Source organism: Diceros bicornis, chromosome 13, assembly GCF_020826845.1.
Source record: "Diceros bicornis minor isolate mBicDic1 chromosome 13, mDicBic1.mat.cur, whole genome shotgun sequence".
Classification (NCBI taxonomy): domain Eukaryota; kingdom Metazoa; phylum Chordata; class Mammalia; order Perissodactyla; family Rhinocerotidae; genus Diceros; species Diceros bicornis.
In genome coordinates this window covers 31,314,570-31,334,071 of record NC_080752.1, presented here as the reverse complement: position 1 = coordinate 31,334,071, position 19,502 = coordinate 31,314,570, and the positions used below count along the sequence as shown (strand labels likewise).

At 41.0% G+C, this 19,502-nt stretch overlaps 1 protein-coding gene across 7 annotated transcripts in view; it reads right to left on the bottom strand.

Annotated features, from left to right (window-relative positions):
* Positions 1-19,502, bottom strand: part of VPS13D (vacuolar protein sorting 13 homolog D) — a 252,521-nt gene that overhangs the window by 208,667 nt on the left and 24,352 nt on the right. For 5 of the 7 annotated variants that reach the window (XM_058552933.1, XM_058552934.1, XM_058552936.1 and 2 more), the window contains exons 12-21: positions 19,293-19,494; positions 18,328-18,507; positions 16,854-16,984; positions 15,951-16,026; positions 15,101-15,271; positions 13,961-14,091; positions 12,273-12,405; positions 8,125-10,341; positions 6,841-6,992; positions 2,621-3,652 (exon numbers count right to left, since the gene is read on the bottom strand). In XM_058552933.1, coding sequence (XP_058408916.1) covers positions 2,621-3,652; positions 6,841-6,992; positions 8,125-10,341; positions 12,273-12,405; positions 13,961-14,091; positions 15,101-15,271; positions 15,951-16,026; positions 16,854-16,984; positions 18,328-18,507; positions 19,293-19,494 — 4,425 coding nt within the window. The remainder of the gene's footprint in view (positions 1-2,620; positions 3,653-6,840; positions 6,993-8,124; positions 10,342-12,272; positions 12,406-13,960; positions 14,092-15,100; positions 15,272-15,950; positions 16,027-16,853; positions 16,985-18,327; positions 18,508-19,292; positions 19,495-19,502) is intronic. The other 2 variants (XM_058552935.1, XM_058552940.1) reach the window with 2 other exon arrangements.

The window sequence follows — 19,502 nt, the reverse complement described above, 5'->3', positions numbered from 1 at the left end:
GGGGCCGGCCCGGTGGCGCAAGCGGTTAAGTGCGCGCGCTCCGCTGCGGTGGCCCGGGGTTCGCTGGTTCGGATCCCGGGCGCGCACCGACGCACTGCTTGGCAAGCCATGCTGTGGCGGCGTCCCATATAAAGTGGAGGAAGATGGGCACAGATGTTAGCCCAGGGCCGTCTTCCTCAGCAAAAAAAAAAAAAAAAAAAAAAAAAGAGGAGGATTGGCGGATGTTAGCACAGGGCTGATCTCCTCACAAAAAAAAAAAAGATTCAAATGTCATTTTATTTAATTCTCTTCATTCTGTAGATGAGGAAACTACAGCTCAGAAGAGCAAAGTATTCCACCCAGTTGTAGAGATCAGAGGAAAGACATGAAGTTTCTTAAACCATTCATTCCTCTACAATCCACCAGTAAAAAGGCATTTTTGAGACAATCAGGAAAATCTGATTATGGATTGGTGGGTATTACATAATACCAAGGAATTCTTGTTAATTTAGTTAGTCATGATAATGCATTTTGGTTATGTAAGAAAATGTCCATAATTTTTAGAAATGAATACTGAAGTATATAGAGCCAAAACAATATATCTGGAATTTGCTTTAAAATACTTCAGCAAAGAGAAAAAAAGGAATAGATAAAGTAAATATGATGGATCTCACTGGGTTGGGTCTATGGGGGTTCATTATACTATTCTATTTGTGATATGTTTGAAATTTTTCACAATAAAAATGTTTTCAAAAATTCTTATTTTAGGGGCTGGCTGGTGGCGCAAGCAGTTAAGTGCGGGCGCTCCGCTTTGGTGGCCCCGGGGTTCGCAGCTTCAGATCCCAGGCGCGCACCGACGCACCACTTGTCAAAGCCGTGCTGTGGCGGCGTCCCATATAAAGTGGAGGAAGATGGGCACGGATGTTAGCTCAGAGCCAATCTTCCTCATCAAAAAAAGAGGATTGGCATCGGATGTCAGCTCAGGGCTGATCTTCCTCATGAAAAAAAAAAAATTCTTATTTTAAAGAAGTGTATCGTTGATGGGCATTTATCTAGTCCTGTTCTCTTGTGAAACCAGCTTTATCTATGCATGCAAAGCCCCCTGGGAGCACTCCACATCCAACACCAATGGGCTCCTGAGGCAGTTCATTACAGGTACCACAAGAACAGTTACAAACACACGACGACCAAAAGAAGGACTGAAGCCTCTCCAGCTTCCATTCACCTTGCTAAACAAGGTACCAGAGGCCTCAGAGCACCGCAAAGGCATTCACTCACGGACACTGGGCAAGAGAGGTAAAACTGATTCATGCCCAACTCTTCCATTTCTAGAGGAAAGAAGCCTACTGCCAGCTAAGGAAACAAGAAAATGGCAGCTGGATAAAACACAATTCTCCTCCCCGACTTCTCGCCAGTCCACATATGCTACGACATGTAGATGAAGAACTTCATCCTCAGGGCACACAAATGTAATCAGCCACTTGCAGGGCCCAGGGCTCTGGAGTGGTGCTAGTCACAACAGGCCCACGTACCCCCAAATGGTCAATTTAACTGCTTACACATCTTACTGTTCTAGCACACAGAGCAGAATAGCCTTCAATTCAAGTGCTGTCTTTTTTAAGTGTTTTTTAAACATTTACAATATCAGTACCAAGGACAAGTTATAAGTATGGTAATCCCTGTAATAGCAAAAATAATAACAGCTATCGCTCACTGAACGCTTCTTGAGCATGATGCATTGTGCGAAGGACCTTACCTATATTACCACATTGAACCCTCACAACCCGATGACGCAGGCACCATTTAACACCTTCAGTTTATTGATGAAAAACTTGAGGAAGAAAGAGGTTAAATAATGTGCCCACGACCACACAGCTGTATGGTTACCACAAAAGTGCCAGGATTCAAACCCAGGCAATATGACATTTGAGACTTCATTCTCAACAGCTGGACTGCTGCCCTCAATAAAAGCCAACAACATACCAAGTGAGTGGGGAGACGACGATAAGGCCTACATTTTAAAGTAGCTACTACGTCCTGGACACTTTGCTACGTGCTTTACACATAGCACCTCACTTAGTTATTTTAATTAGATGATGGAAGATGAGGAAACTGAGGCTCGGAGGAGCTAAGTAATTCCATTGAATTATACAGCCCAAAAGAAAGACAGCAAGTTACTTAAACCTCTTCTCTGCCTCCAGATGGGATGTACACTAAAACCTTTTCTAAAATATTAATGTCTACCCTTTTGTAACATCCAGAAGACTATATAGCTCCCCTGCTAATAAAATCTATTTTCTAGAGTAAATGTACAATGATAGCATGTAAATAAACAAACCCATATTCATTCTTTTTTGTGTGTGTGTGAGGAAGATCAGTCCTGAATTAACATCTGATGCCAATCCTCCTCTTTTTGTCAAGGAAGATTGGCCCTGGGCTAACATCTGTGCCCATCTTCCTCTACTTTATATGGAATGCCACCACAGCATGGCTTGATAAGCGGTGCATCAGCGCACACCTGGGATCCGAACCTGCGAACCCCAGGCCTCCGAAGCACAGCACGTGCACTTAACCACTACGCCACCAGGCTGGCCCCCCAAATTCATTCTTATAATTTAAAGGAGCCAAAGGCAACAGATACCTTGAGATCCAGCTTAGTGTTAACTGGATCCTGAAGTTCAGACTCTATTACAGCATTTGATTCTGACTTCACATTTTGTAGAATGTCCTCAGGTGGTACCTTCACTGCATGGTTGTCTGCAGTGGAGCCAATTCCAAAAAAATCTAGTATCACAACCCAGGTTTGCAGTGTGATCAGCACATCCAAGCAGTTAAAATCAACATCAATGCTCCGGTTAACTCCATTATAACTGGAAGAGAATTCTGGATGTTTCTTATCCACCAAGAATATATTGATATGGACCAAGGAATCATCAAATTTACTCTTTCCAGTAAGTATCTTGGGCTCATCTACTGTTGGAGAAGGAGGTGGAGTCAAGGGATAGTCCTTGTCTTGGACTTCCTTTTGCTTCTTCCGGGATGCGGAGGTGGGTCTCTGATATAGCTGGAAGACATTAGGAGCTTCTTCCATGTGGGAAGGGAGAGACCGAGGCATATCAGGATACTCCACGTTGGATACTGAAGGGCAGGACTGAGAAAGATATTCTTTTTGTGCTAAACTAGATGGCTTAGGGGCTCCCCGAGACACCATCAGGTTCTTATATTTGGAATCTGGATTTTTCTCCAGTAAGTCTTCCATTAGCAGAGAGCGCAGGGCAATCTGAATGGACAAAGTCTGAGGATGGTCTTTACTGAATTCCACCTCAAAATCCTGAAACTTTAAGCTCACAAGACCCTGGGCCCCCAAAGTCAGATCTCCACTTAGCTGAACTTGAAGCTCTGATATACAAAAGTTGGCTTGAATCTGGGTAAAGGATTTGACTTCCTTCACAGACAAGGACTTTTGAGAAGAGTTAGAAAGGCTGGAGTGGCTGAACAATCCATTCTCCTTCCTTTCAATGTAAGGTTCTCCACAGGTACTGAGGGAAGGCAGAGGAGAATTAGGGCAAGGTGAGGAGGTAGCACTGACTGGAAACTTATTCAGATCTTCACTATACACGAGATTGTCCAGCGTTTGTAAAACCTGCTCATATACATGCTTTGCTAACACCACCTGTATTCAAAGAGAAAAATTCAGTTATTCCGCCACTGTTATTGACTGCACTCAGATGCACTGCCCACAAATTTCCAAAGTTGATTTTCATCAATTTCCCCAAGAGGTTATCAATTAGTTGATAGCAAGGATTATCTCTTTGGTTTCTTTTCTGTTCTTATCTCTCTCTGACCCATGTCTATTCATGAGGCCCTCCCCCAGTACCTCACAGAATAACCTAAACACAAAAATGTTCAATAAGTGCTATTGATTGTAGGCCTGAATCAGCAAAATCACTCTTTCTAACCCCACAGAAACAACTGCAGAAATTGACAGGAATATTGCTAAAAGTCTAAGGTAGTTATACCATAGGATTGAGAAACAAGACTCATGGTTCTAAAACTTGCTGATCATCACCAACTAGCGTAACAACTTACGTTTAGTACAGCGAAACAGATAGTACTTTTTAATGATAATGATGAGCCATGATTACTTATGTTTTCTTCCTCTCTTACTTTGTTTTAAATTAAAATTTCTTATTAAAAATATTTTCAGGGGCCGGCCCTGTGGCTTAGCGGTTAAGTGCGTGCGCTCCGCTGCTGGCGGCCCGGGTTCGGATCCCGGGCGCGCACCGATGCACTGCTTCTCCGGCCATGCTGAGGCCGCGTCCCACATACAGCAACTAGAAGGATGTGCAGCTATGACATGCAACTATCTACTGGGGCTTTGGGGGAAAAATAAATAAATCAAATTATTAAAAAAAAAAAAATTTTCAGGCAAGCTTTTTAGTTACTTAAGGGAAATTTTTTTTAAATGATTTTATTTATTTATTTATTTTTCCCCCAAGGCCCCAGTAGATAGCTGTACGTCATAGTTGCACATCCTTCTAGTTGCTGTATGCGGGACGCGGCCTCAGCATGGCCGGAGAAGCGGTGCGTCCGTGCACGCCCGGGATCGGAACCTGGGCCGCCAGCAGCGGAGCGCACGCACTTAACTGCTAAGCCACGGGGCTGGCCCGAGGGAAATTTTTTAACAGACAAATCCAAACAGATATAGAAATGACAGGGCCGGCCCCGTGGCTTAGCGTTTAAGTGCGCGGCTCCGCTACTGGCGGCCCGGGTTCGGATCCCGGGCGCGCACCGACGCACCGCTTCTCCGGCCATGCTGAGGCCGTGTCCCACATACAGCAACTAGAAGGATGTGCAACTATGACATGCAACTATCTACTGGAGCTTTGGGTGAAAAAAATGAGGAGGATTGGCAATAGATGTTAGCTCAGAGCCAGTCTTCCTCAGCAAAATGAGGAGGATTAGCACGGATGTTAGCTCAGGGCTGATCTTCCTCACAAAAAAAAAAAAAATGACAGAATTAGAAAGTGATCATTTTGTACCCCCTAATTAAATAATTTATCCCATCACAATTCATCAGTGGAATAAGCCCTTATAGGCATGATTGACAGGGAATTTTACAATGGAGGGATCAAGGTCTTGCCACCTAACACAATCATCAATTTTAGCATCACTAACAGAGAGACAACCAGACATTATGTGCCTCTAATACAATACAATATGAAGTACACAGCACCACCTTTGAAGTGTCTGGCCAAAAAGAACCTCAATCCCGTTAAAGCTGTAGAGTTAAGTTACAGTTTACAGGAAATGTGGGGGACAAGTTAAGTGACACCACAAACAACCAACCAAATTCAGAATGCACAATACTCTACAGGGCAACTGACCTAGTTTTCACAACAAAATAATGGCTTGGGGGCAAAAATGACAGAGAAACTAAATTAAGAGAGACCCACAAGATATATCATACAAATGCAATGTACAGACCTTGTTTGGATCCTGATTCAAACAACTCAAAAGTGAAAAGACATTTTTGAAACAATCAAAAATGTCTCTGAAATTTAAAAATGGATTAGAATTTAGATGATACCAAGGAATCTTCATTAATTTTTTAAGGCATGATAATCCCATTGTAGTTATGTAAGAAAATGCACAGTTTGTAAAGATACATTCCAAATATATAGGGATAAAAATGGCATGAGATCTGGGATTTCCCTTAAAATATTTCACCAAAAAAAAAAAAAAAAAACGCTGAATGAGACAAATGTGGCAAAATCTTGATAAATGTTGAATCTGAGTGATGGGCACACAGGTTCAGACTATCCTACTTTTGTGTATGTTTAAAATTTTTCATAATAAAATATTTTTAAATTACTAAATTTACTAATTATTAAATGTCAATTATTAAATTCAAATAATTATTTAAAATAATTTTTAAAAGATTTTCATCAAAAACAACAGTAGTCAATGGTAACCATAATAATAAATCAATATAATCCAATAGAATTCACATTATGTGCTCGATTTAAGGTAAAAAATTCATCCTAGTAGCCACTACTGATAAGGCAAAAGATTAGCTGAGAAGGGAAAGCTTTGGGGAAAGTTCTCTCACCCAGAGACTCGTATCCAGGAGCCACTGATGTGAAAAGGTACACATGTTCTGTTAACAGCACTCCTGGGTTATTCCAGAGCAGCTGTCAGACACAGACTAGTGACCAATCACTGCCCAAGACTAGGGTCCACTGTCCTAAGATCCTGCCTGTCCTTGCTGTTTTATAATGTTATGTTCTTTGCCCTCATAATGACACTTTTGAAGGAAAAAGGATGACAGATGTATATACACGTACACACATACTCACCACACACATAGACACAAGAAATCCCTATCCTGGCCCATTTCATTTCCAAGAGGGCAAGACTAATTCTCCCTTGAAAGGATCTGTCAACAGCTCAGATAATCAGATTGTTTTACTGGCTGGGCAAAGTATGTCAAAAGTGTGACAAGAATTATATCCTCCTGGGAAACAGAGACTGACTTTTTAAGCAATAATTTTCCTCATTTCTGAATGGCAATAGAATTAAGGATCTGGCTTCTTCCCCTATATATCTCACCCCTCCTCCACATAAGAAGACCAACAAGACTGCTTCCCCAGTGATAAAAGGACACGACACAAGGATTCCACAGTTACCAGAACAAGTTATCAACAGCAATATGCATTCATGCTATCTCTTTGAATTTATATATTTTCCTTCTCACATTTCATACTTATAAACATTGAACAGAATATATTTATATAATATGAATGTAAAATAAATATATGACTTCAACTGTCCTGATGTGAAAATCAGTAAGGTGCTTACCTGAACTGGATTGACAAATTTTCCTTCGATCTTCATGATGCTACAAGTTCCCAGGTCGTCTAGACTGAGGGAGAAAGTCAATTCAGATTCTCTCTCTATAGGGATCTTCTCCAGTTTAAACTGAATGGTGGTGTCGTTCAGGATGTGAAAAGCTGACATAAGAGAGAAGAAATGACAGACTGGAAACACTAATATTTACTGCGTTACTGTTAAGTGTAGGATACACAAAATAGAGCCCATGAGTTACTCTCAGACAGGGAGGGCAGGTTAACCTGGTACCTAAGGTCTATGATTGAGCACAAATTTTGATGACCATTCCAAGACCAAAATTCACAGCAAGCAGAGGTACAAGATAAATTTATACACAAAAAGAAACAGTATTTTCATGACATGCTCCATTTGGTGGCTTCAAACTACGACGTGGTCATCATTAATCCAGGCAATGGCTTCTCTCAGCCTCCCAGGCTGGTGTTTTCCAAACCAAACTGCTCATCCTTACCTAGCTTTCAGGTACAGATGGATCCCTCTATTAGGCCTAAATCAGAATCAAGGACAATAACAGGTTCTAAGTGAACAACTTTTATCCCAAGCAGAGAAAACAATCTCTTGGTAAGTACGTAAATGAATTGGTGAATTAACATCTGAGAATCATAGAAGAAGTTCTCAAAGGCATTAATTTCTTCACCACTAAATAAAGCCATGCTCTAGGGCTTACCTGATTTCTGTGGAGGCCAAGACTAATAGATTGAGCTGTTTGTTTTAGCAGATCAGATTGCGAACACAAATACAGGCATTTCATTCCCAGAACCCCAGAAAAACCCCTTGTAGAAGACGGCAGAATACAAAAAGGAGAACATAACATCCACAGACTAAATTTCATATTCTATTTATGTCAATCCCTCCAGCTGCCTTGGACTACAATATTTAACTAAGAAAGATCTACAGCTTAGGAATGAAAAAGTCAGATGTATTTGACCAAATTAAATAATACTCTAACAGAATCCAACCCCTGAAGCCTCCCTGTAAATGAGCACTCACCCAGTTTCAAAGGGGGCCACTTAAAAAAACAATTCTTATTTTGCCAAATATGGCATTCAGCGGAAAAAGTTGAAAACATACCAACCTAACATAAAGCATCCTATTAAAATTCTATTTTGATTTCTTAAATATTAACTGGGAATAACTCTAAAAGAAAAGGTTTTTATTGTTGTTTTAAGCAAAGTACTACATGAGCTGGGTTTGGAATCTTTAAACGAAATGAGACAAAAGATTTACACTCCTCACCTTGACCTCTATGCAAAGATTCAAAGAAATCATGTCGGGTAAAATGAGCTTCCTCCTGACTGTTGGCACTGGCCGACCCAGAAGGAGGGCAAAAAGCCGGGCCTACTTCAGACCCAGGACCCTCTCTGCCTGCCAACTGGGTGCAATTCAAAGAATATAATTTAATGTCTTTGATTTCCACCTGCAGACGGTCACTTCTGGATTCATCATCTCCTCCCACAAAATTCTGGATGAATATCTGTCCCAAGTGTCCTACCAACAACTCAGGACTCCCAGGCTTCCGAGGGATAGAAACAACCGGCGACTCAATGTTTATGTTCAAGATTAGCTTTACAGTGTCAGAATGAGATGCAGCTAAGCCAAACCCATATATTTCACTTTCTTCTAAGATAAAGGATTCCCGCATCTTCCTTGGAGTTTCAAAGAGTGATACCATCTCACTGTATTCGGCTGTCTTGGTAGCTAGTACTGTGGTGACTTTGGTGGCTGCACTTTTCAGCATACTTCGAAAATTTTCTTCCAGTTCATCCATGGACAATGTCAACTCCTTCAAAAATTTAGCAGAGTGGTTATAATGCAAGGAAGCCATCTTGAGGTTGAGAAAACACTCCTGTTTAGATTTCTCAACAAATGTGAAACTCAAAGCTTCACTGAGGGCTGCATCCTCCATTCTGACAAATACAGATTCAAAGTAGCCAATGTCACTGATGATATTTTCATAGCCTATGGAATTCCCGATGCTGACAACATACTGGTTCTTAATATTATCTTGTGTCAAATCCATAAGCTGCAAACAGCCAAGAGAACCATTCATGTCAAATGTGCTACCCATTGAGACATTAACTTTGGTGCCACCTATACTTGCTGTTGCTATTTTTCTGCCATATTTCTCTCCATTAGCCATTCCCACTGTCCGAAGGAGCAGTAAGTTAAGTCTGTGGATTTCCACTGCAACCTCAGTGTTTTGTTCATATGTAGATTGGTAAGTTCCTTGTTCCCTAAAGCTTCTTTCAAAATTAGTCACTAAAGGTTGAGGACTCAAATCATCTTTTTCCTTAGGAAAGGATTTTTGAAGAAAACCAATCAGCTCCACAATTGTCTCTGGATTTAGGATAATATCCAAATTATTCACCTGTAATGAAATCACCTGAAGAGTGCTGTCCAAATTCATCGATGGGCACTCTGAACTCACAAATTGATATTCCAGTTTAATGAGGGACTCTTGTTCTTTGGTGAGAATTCTGTCAAGTGAAACACCAGTGGCAGACGGGTCGTTCAGTGTGGCAGCATTAGTGAAAGGGACCACATTGGATTCAGAGACAGGAGACTGGGCCCTGCTATCCCGGAGGCTTCCTGTTGGGATATCAAAGCTCAAGTTCTTATGTGAAGCCATCAAAAGGTCAAAATCAGCACCGTATGTCTGCATGGTGTCTACCAGGAGCAAACCATGAACAGTTAGGGAGACTTCAGCATCATAAGGTCTCTTCACAAAGTGAGCGTTGGTACCAAATACCTTGAGCACGGAAATGTACCGGCCATTGCTCTCAACCCCAAGCTGCATACAGTTCACTTTAAACTCAGCCAGGAGCAGCTGTGACTCCACCAGAACCTCCCGGGTGCGCTGCTCCAACATCACAAAGCTCTGTGTTAAATTCATCACAGAGTCTTGCAAACTTCCCCGCTGTCCCTCTTGGGGAAAAATCCTCTCTTTAATAAGAGTCTCAGAAGTCTTCATTTCTGGGGTGGTCAGGAGAGCAAAGCAATTCTTTAGAGCAGATATTTTATCTTCATTGATGTGGATTTTTAAGTCTGGTAGGTTGCCAGAGAGCACAGCTCCGGGGTACTTGGGATCTGAAGTATAAATCAATCGACGTTCTAACTGTAGGTGGACATTGAACTTCTCAACCACATGGGTTGGTCCCACATCTATATCCTGGACATGCTTCCAATTGTCCTTTACTCGTCCAACCATGACCTGGAGGTCCATAAACGACAGGGAGTACCTCTCATACATCTTAGTGCTCATTAAATGAGCCTGAAGCTGCTCTTCACTGAATTCCACTCCAGAAAATGGAGGTATTTTCTCCTCATTATTACTGCTGCTTGTCTCGGGAGGTGGGGTGTTAGGAGGTGTGGCAAGCGGGGTCTTATACTCATCATCACTAAACTGATTCTCTTCAGATGCTGAGCCATCCCCACTTTTCCTCTTGGAGTCATCTGCAGATAAAAAAGAGAAGATTTAAAGTATACGTCTGCTCTTTCCTTCCTTTTTCCTTTAATGTAATAATTAAGAAAAGCAGAGAATCAACCAACCCCAATTTAAAAAATAAATAGATGAAAACTCTAAGCATAATATTCTGTATCTACCATTTATTCAGTGTGAAATTATCTATTAATTTGGAAATCAAAACACAAAGAGTAAAAGTATCTGCACATGAGAAAAGATGGAGGCCCACTGACATAGGAACACACATCAGGGTGCAAAACCCAACACCCTGCTGCCCAACACTGCCTCCCCACCATCTGAACTGCACTGCCGTGAGCTGGGGACCAACCCTGCTTACATCACTCTCCATAATTATTTGTTTACTTTTTCCTGTGTTTGTCTGTGTGTTGATTTTATTCCTCCCACTAGAATATCCCAAAGAACAGAGGTCTCATCTGTCTTACTCAACACAATACCCCTAGGACCTAGATCAGTACTCGGCGAGCAGGAACTGCTCAATATGTCATGTTCTAGCCCCAGAGTTCACACTCATAACCCCTCTCTTCTACAACCGAGCACTGCTGAGACAACTACAAAAACACACCACAGGGTGTGGTCACCTGTGTCTCTGGTTCCCTGTTCATGTTGTATAAATTCGAGTATGCGCTTTCTGTGGTTGTATGACCCTTTCTTCAGATCCAATTCCCTTAGCACCAAACTTTTCCACTCCTGCTCAAATCCTCTACCCTCTTCTCTTTTTTGGGTCTTCTCAGTGAAGTAACACAAGGTTGAGATTATTTGCTAAGTTTCCTCAATCTCTTTTACTCCATGAATCCTCTCTTTCTTCACTCCCAACTCAAGGTAAACAATGAATATTTTGTGGATCTAATAATAGTAATGAAATTACCTTCCAGGAGTCCCGTTTTATATATGCCCCTAATATCCCTAAGAAGATTAAATCTCTACTCCTGAAATTAAGAACTGAGAAATAATGTTTATTAAAATAAAAAATGTTACATAAGAAATACAAAGAAAAACAAAAAATACAAAGAATACAAATACAAAGAAATACAAAAAAAAAAATGAGATACTATTTCACACTCATAACAAATGGCTATAATCCAAAAGACAGATAACAACAAGTGTTGGTGACGATGTAGAGAAATTGGAACCCTCATACATTGCTGGTGAGATAGTAAAATGGTGCAGCCACTTTGGAAAACAATCTGGCAGTTCCTCAAAATGTTAAACACCAAGTCATCCTAAGACGCAGCAGTTCCACACTGAAGCATACACAAGAGACTGAAAATACGTGTCTACACAAAAGCCTATACATGAATGTTCACAGCAGCACTATTCATAACAGCCAAAAAGTGGAAACCACCCAAATGTCCACCAACTGATGAATGGATAAAAAAAGGTGGTATATTCATACAAAGGAATATTATTCAGCCATAAAGAGGAATGAAGTACTGATACATGCTACAACATGGATAAACCTTGAAAACATTATGCTAAGTGAAAGAAGTCAGACATAAAAGACAACATATTGTACGATTCCATTCATATGAATGTTCAGAATGGAGATATAAAGATTAGTGTAGTGAATAAATCCACAGAGATAGAAAGATTAGTGGTTGGCAGGGGCTGATAGATGGGTTAATAGAGACTGACTACTGACGGGTTTAGAATTTCTTCTTGGGATGATGAAATGTTCTGGAATTAGATAACAGTGAAGTTGCATAATTCTATTAACACACCAAAAACAACTGAATTGTACATTTTAAAATGTAGCTCATTAAAGCTACTATTAAAAAGTAACAAGTGAACTTTGGAGTTAAAAAATGTTATATAAACTTTTTTTAAGCTTTACTTGGTTAAGCATAGACAGACAGATCAATCTACCAAGACATGTCTTCATCACTTCGCATTCACACCATACCTTGGGTATTTGTCAATAGCATTCTTCCTAGATCCACAACAACTAACACAGGATTCTTGAATTTGAAATCATCAGGAAATATGACCTGAGGAGCAGAAATATCTAGTCGCACAGTCCACCGTTTACTCTCCTCCTGTAAAAATAAAACAAACTACAACTAAATAACTTTTAACTACAACTGCTGAAACCGAACAGCTTCATCACTTGGGGCTCAAGCCTTTCTGAAAGCCACACCTAGGATTACAGCACAACTTAACGGTTTGTGGTATTAAAGCCAAAAGTAGAATCCAAATGCTTAAGGATTTATGAGACATCACCACAAGTAAATGTCTGAAGTAGGGGAAAAAAATTAGCAAATTACTGGTTTGGGGAGTTGTCTGCTCTTTGATTGTGATGATCCATGGTTTGAGAAAGATCTTGTTTCTAAATTTATAGGACTTAATACTTTAAAGTACTGCAGAAATTATGGAACTCAAATAAACGCAGAAGTCCAAATATTTTTATTTATTCATGGACATTGATAACCAAGAACTTTCATGCCAAAATTTCTTAGTGAAAAACATAAGCTTTGACATTTGAAATATAAAATACCCACCAATTTATGAATTTGTTAACTGTTTTTTCCTGCAACTAAAATTAACCTCAATTAAATATATGTAGCAAAAGCTAATTTACATAAATGTTATAAAAAAGAAATCTCTTTGTCTAAGATAACAAGAGGATACTAATTGCTGTAATTTGTGTTGAAATACACAAAAACAAAAAGGAGGACTAATCCTCCATCCCACACTACATACCCCTAAACATTTTACTTTGAACATTTCTGCCGTCCCTTCCACTTCCACCTGGCTCTGCACTGTGCAGACGCCACACCCCACTGCTCTACCCACTGCTGCTCTCACAGTGCACTCCACACCACAGTGTTAGAAATCGAGTTATGCTGGACTGTTAAGATGTTTCTTGGCTCTCCTTGTTTAGGGCTTCCTCATGTCAGCTGGTCACTTAATTTTTTTTTCTTATTGTTATTTTTTGTGAGGAAGATCAGTCCTGAGCTAACATCTGATGCCAATCCTCCTCTTTTTTCTGAGGAAGACTGGCCCTGGGCTAACATCCGTGCCCATCTTCCTCTATGTTATATGGGACACTGCCACAGCATGGCTCAACAAGCAGTGCATTGGTGTGCGCCCAGGATCAGAACCGGCGAACCCCGGGCCACCACAGCGGAGTGCACGCACTTAACTGCTTGCACCACCAGGCCGGCCCCTCAGCTGGTCACTTTAGCATCACAAAGTGACCATTACACCCTGGAATCGAATCTGGGGCATCATCATTCCAGTTGTTTTCCTTCTGATAATAGTTAAGTGAAAAGGGGATCTTCTTAAGTGAAACATTTACAAAATACCAGGTCCAGAAAATGGAACAAAGATGAGTCTTGAGAGTGTTCCAAGATGGGTACAAGGAAGAAATATGATCTAGTCCCAGTCATTTGTTTTTATTTGTTAAATCGTGACTGTAAAAGACATGAGATTTTATTTTTTGCTAGCTGATAAGGATTTCATATTTTCAGTTTACTTAATCAGTGTAATTCATATAAGCACGCCTATCTACATTAGGTAAAGCACTTAAGAGAAAGAACGCCTTACTCATCTCTCGCCCCCCAAAAAGAGTATTTCCGTACGCCCACTTACAATGAAATCACCCACTAGCAAACGATCAAGAGTTTGCCGGATTTCTGCCTTGGTCTGCATCTTCAGTTTATTATATTGTCTTCGAGCAGCTTCAGCCACTCTCAACTCAAGTTCAGACTGATAACCAAAACCTGCAAGATTGGAAATACATAGGAGAGTCAGATTTTTCAAATGGCTGAGTGTAAGAAAGTGCTGCAACATCTCTTCTGACCAAGAATTTCCCCCAAAGCTAAAAAACAGTCTGTGTAACAGTTCCTTACTCCAACCTGACCTGGCACTATACAGGGTACCAGGAATGAGGCAAAGATGGGTGAGGGACAGCCATGGGGAGAAAGGCAGTACGGGAGGGAAGGGTACCTAAGTTACTAGAATTTCTCAAACCATTTTCTGAAAGATTCCAAATTATTATATTTCAAAATCCTTAAAAGCATGACATTATGTTGAAAAGAAAATGGAATTTAGAAGGAAATATTTTCTATTTTCTATCAGTGACAGAGCAATAAAGCTACTGTTTACATGAAAAGACTCAAAAACCAGACTCAGAACTAAAACAGCTTCATTGTTACAAAGGGGGGGGGATATATTTAGGAAAGTACTATTGTTTTATCAATTTCCCTGTCAAGAAAAGTGCTTTTTCTGCACATACTGCCTCAAATCTGTCAGGAACAAACAGAGGCATAAATAAATCAATGATACAGGACAGTGCTTCTCATCCTTGCACGCTCCTATATAGTGCCACGCCTGTCATCATTTACTTTGCAGTAAGTAAAAAAGACCATTGATCCTGTCATATAGAATGAAATTCAGGAACATTCCTCCTAAATTCACTGGCCCAAAAGATCCTGGGTAGCCAAGGAAACCACCATCCTAATGGATTGGGAAGTATTTAAAAACATCTGCTAAATGGAGGCAAAGAAAGAGAAAATACTTAAGGATACTGATTATTCTTGGAAAAGCGACTTTCCAAGGACATCTGCTTTGCTTCAATAACTAAGGACGACCCCATTCACTTACTCTGCAGGCCTTTTCTACCACTACCAGGTCACTTGAATGCATAATAACCCCTGTCCAGAGCACTAGAAATGACAAGAAAGATCTCTTTAGAAAGTAACATAAGATCAAACAAACAAAAAAGTTAACCTGAGGTATGGACCTTTCCCTTGTAGAAAAAGTCTGCTACTTTTTTAATAGCCTGGGGGTTATAGATGATGTTCAAAGGCCTCGTGCTGACATGCAGGCGCCTCTCAAAATGGCTGTGCACTGGATTTCTCTCATATAGCATCTCAAAAACCGGGTCATCTGGATCCGCAGCTAAAGGAAAAAACCAGAGAAAGAAAATGGAATACAGCAAAAACAATCACCTTGTTCTTGATAACCTGTAAGGAATCCTGGAAAAAAGACATTTTCTAAATTATTTTCCAATTAGTTCTCATTTATGAAAATTTTATAAAATAGAGAACCTAATAAGGATTGACCCTTCAATTTTCAACAGGAATCCTCAAAACTGGGTTGTTGTATTCGCTCCAATTATGGAAACCCAGGACCCGGAGGCCCTGTGAGGTTGCCTGGTTACACATAGGTTAACAGAGAGCATGAGGCAGTCTCCAAATCAAACATGGATCCACAGCAAACCATTGGGCACAAAACAGGACACACTCCCTCTTTTATTGCTGACCAAGACTACTGATCTGTAATCATCCTTTTTTTTTTTTTTTTTGGTGAGGAAGACTAACCCTGAGCTAACATCTGTTGCCAACCTTCCTGTTTTTACTGAGGAAGATTGTCCCTGAGCTAACAACTGTGCCAATCTTCCTCTATTTTGTATGTGGGGTGCTGCCACAGTATGGCTTGATGAGCGGTGCCATCAGTCCGCACCCAGGATCAAAACCTGGGAAGCCCAGGCCAGCAAAGCAGAGCACGCAAACTTAGCCATTACACCACGAGGCTGGCCCCTGTACTATCATATTTTTAAGGACACATGACAAATTACCAGGGTAATGATCACTTCTGTCTGCAGATGTTGTCTGGAGACCGAAAGACTGTGAGACTCTGCCAACTTCCTTCTGCTGTTAAACACACACAAAGTGCACAGAGGTCAGGGTGAGAGGGACAATCCACCGTGCACACACACCCACGTTTTACCCTTCGGCATCACTCGTGCTTAGCACAACTGAATCAAAACTCGTTTGACATCAGATTACTGAGGACTTGCAGTCTGTGCCTTCTTCCCAACCCAGAATGGACAGCGTGCTATCTAGCATTCAGCATGCTTAATGAAAGACTGTAAATGAATAGTAAATGTGCATAGCTTTTGAAACTTTGACTCTGCCCTCCCACCCTCTCCACAATCCCCCTCGCCAAAAAATTATGGACAGATTGAGTGGCTAAATATTCAACTATTACGACCATTTCTTTCCCGACTTAATAAGATCAAAGATCTTCTAAGTAATAAAGTATATCACATATAAAAAACTATACATATATAGAAAACCTGAAGCAGTTCTTTTGGAACTCTGGAAAAATGAGACATCTTATCGGTGACTAAGGGTCAGAATGCATGAATTTAAATGACTGTCAGATACAGAGGAAATGCCAAGATTGACCTTGAAATGTAGAAAATAGCAGTGTCTATGGCATTTTTTTCCCAAATCAGAGCAAACTGTTCCGTGGTGACTACAACACAGCGAGGAAGAAGGCACTGCCATAAATCCCACTGACACTCACTCTCTAACAAATTCAGAAAACTTATCTAACTCCAGTTTGTTTTTACTCAGCCTGTCTCAGAATGATGGAATGTCAGAATGAACCAAGTGAATATTACTAATGCATGCCTAAAACAGACCACAATTCATCCACACCCTGGATGGATTAGCCACGCCACCGCCGTACATACCGGGTTAGGGAACACCAGAAGAGGAAACATAGTTCCTTCTGTGGCCAGGTCGCGAAGAAACAGTCCACCCAACCGGACTAAGAGCAAGGAGGAATTTCTTCGAGGAAGAGATTCCGCTAGAAGTTTTACATCTACAAAAAATAAATGTAAGAGTTGATACTATGCCATGATAGCCTAAAGTGTTTTAAAAGTATTAGATATAGGGCCGGCCCCGTGGCTTAGCGGTTAAGTGCGCGCGCTCCGCTGCTGGCGGCCCGGGTTCGGATCCCGGGCGCACACCGACGCACACCGACGCACGGCTTCTCCGGCCGTGCTGAGGCCGCATCCCACATACACCAACTAGAAGGTTGTGCAACTATGACATACAACTATCTACTGGGGCTTTGGGGGAAATAAATAAATAAATAAAAATTAAAAAAAAAAAGTATTAGATATAATATTTTACAGAAGACTATCAGATATCATAAACTATTTCTCCTTGAAATTAGAACAAAATAATTCTATCTGTAGAAATCTATCTATATAAATATATAAGGAATATTAGAAGTTTCCCAGCAGAATGAATTTTAAACAGAGCACTTTATAATTAATTTTAAGCAATCTGCTAATTCACACTAAGTTTATGATATCTCAGCTCTCAAGATTATCAAGTCAAATAAGCTGGCTTGTTTTTGGTCATTTGCCTTTAAACTACTGACAAACCTCAGATAAGTGGCTATTTTATGGACTGCAATAAAAATTATTTGTGAGAAGAGAAAACCAACATCTGGGTATTTATTTATACACCTTTAATTCAAAGTCACAAAAAGAAGTCAAATACAGTCCAACCTCATTGTTCGTGGATTCTGTATTTGCAAATTCACCTACTTACTAAAATTTATTTGTAACCCCAAAAATCAATACTCGTGGTACTTTCGAGGACATGTGCAGAGCAGCAAAAAATTTGAGTCACCTGACGTGCATGTTCCCAGCTGAAGCTGAACAAGGCAATGCTTTGCTTTCTTGTGGCAGCTCTCATCCTGGATGGAAATGCCCTATGCGTGGTATATTTGGTGCCAAGTTTTTTGCATTTTTGTGTTTGTGGTGATTTTGCTGCTTAAAATGGCCCCCAAGCATAGTGCTGAAGTACTAATTAGCACTCCTAAGCACAAAAAGGTTGTGGTGTGCCTTAGAGAGAAAATATGTGCAGTAAGCCATGAGCTCAATATTAATGAATCAACAATATATATCAAATAAGGCGTCATTAAACACAAACACACATAAACAAGGTTCTGTACTGACCCGTAGGTGAATGTTGTGACCAGAGGCTCGCAGGCACCTAACCCTGTATTTCCCCGAGGGGCAATGATTCAGGATTTGATAATCCAGCGTTCACAGCAACTTTCTACAACGTAACTGCTGCAGATAATGAGACTCAACCGGACGTTGGCTCACAGAAAGACAAACAGCATTGGGGAGCTCTCTGGGGCAGTACCTGAAAACTCAAGCTGCATGAACGCACTTTCCTCCGTCTGAGGAGTCCCTTGCTCCTGGTGTAACAGGGTCACAGTTCCCCGCTGCAACTGCAGGTTCAGTTTGGCAAAGACATGATCTCGTTTCGTATAGGTGTTCAAACAAGAGGCATCTGCAGCGGGGTCGAAAAACTCCTCGGTGCCTAAACGTCAGGAAGACAAGACTTTATGAAAAAAACACGGGAAAATCCAAAAAGGACCAGAAGGCATACTGATCACAGTTATGATGACATTACTTAACTATTTTTCCCCTTTTTAGGGAAGAACTCCAAAGTCGAAGGCGACTGTTTTATTCACTAATGTAAAATGATCCCAACTGTTTTAGAAGGGCTCTTATCAACTTCTTATCAAGCCAGGGAGGATGTTAAGCTTCATGATCAAGCACAGTATAAAGCAGCACTGCCCAATATGGTGAAAGGCTCCACGTCTACGCTGCCCAGTACAGTAGCCACTGACCACAGTAGCTTTGAGCACTTGTGGCACACGTGGGTAATGTGGCTGGTGCAACTGAGGAAGTGGATTTTTAATTGTATTTCATTTTAATTAATTTAAATTTAAATAGCCATTTGTGGCCATGGATGCTACACTGGACAGCAAGGGTCTAAAGAGTGGCTGTGGAGTGGTATTCAAGCTTCAGAGTTTAAAACTTTTGAACTTGCTTAAATTTACTTCTCTGACAATGGCTGCCACTCAGATCCATCTGAAACTGTACTAATATTCACGTTTAGTAATGAAGCTGCAAATGAAGTTCTCTTTCAAAACCTCTTTCCACCACTGTGAACATGAGACAAACTGTTGTACAAATGTCCACATTTTTTATTTGAAAAACACTGCGGGCCATTTCACAAAGAAGAGATGAGTTTGCATGAACCAGGTGTATCCCTTCACTACAGCCGAGGGTCGAGGGGAAGGCCAGCCCCCGCCGTACCCAGGATCTCCTCAGGAGTCCACTGCTCATGCTGCTCTGCTGACAGTCCCTCCACGGGTTTCCCTTCTGGCGTCTGCTGCCCGTACCAGCCACCCCAGCCGGGAAACCACGACTGAAGATACTGCAGCATCCCGCTTCCTCCACCAGCTTCTGGGTCTCCAGGAGAGTCTCCTGGAGAATCAAACTGAGGCTCTCGTAGGCTCTGTGTCA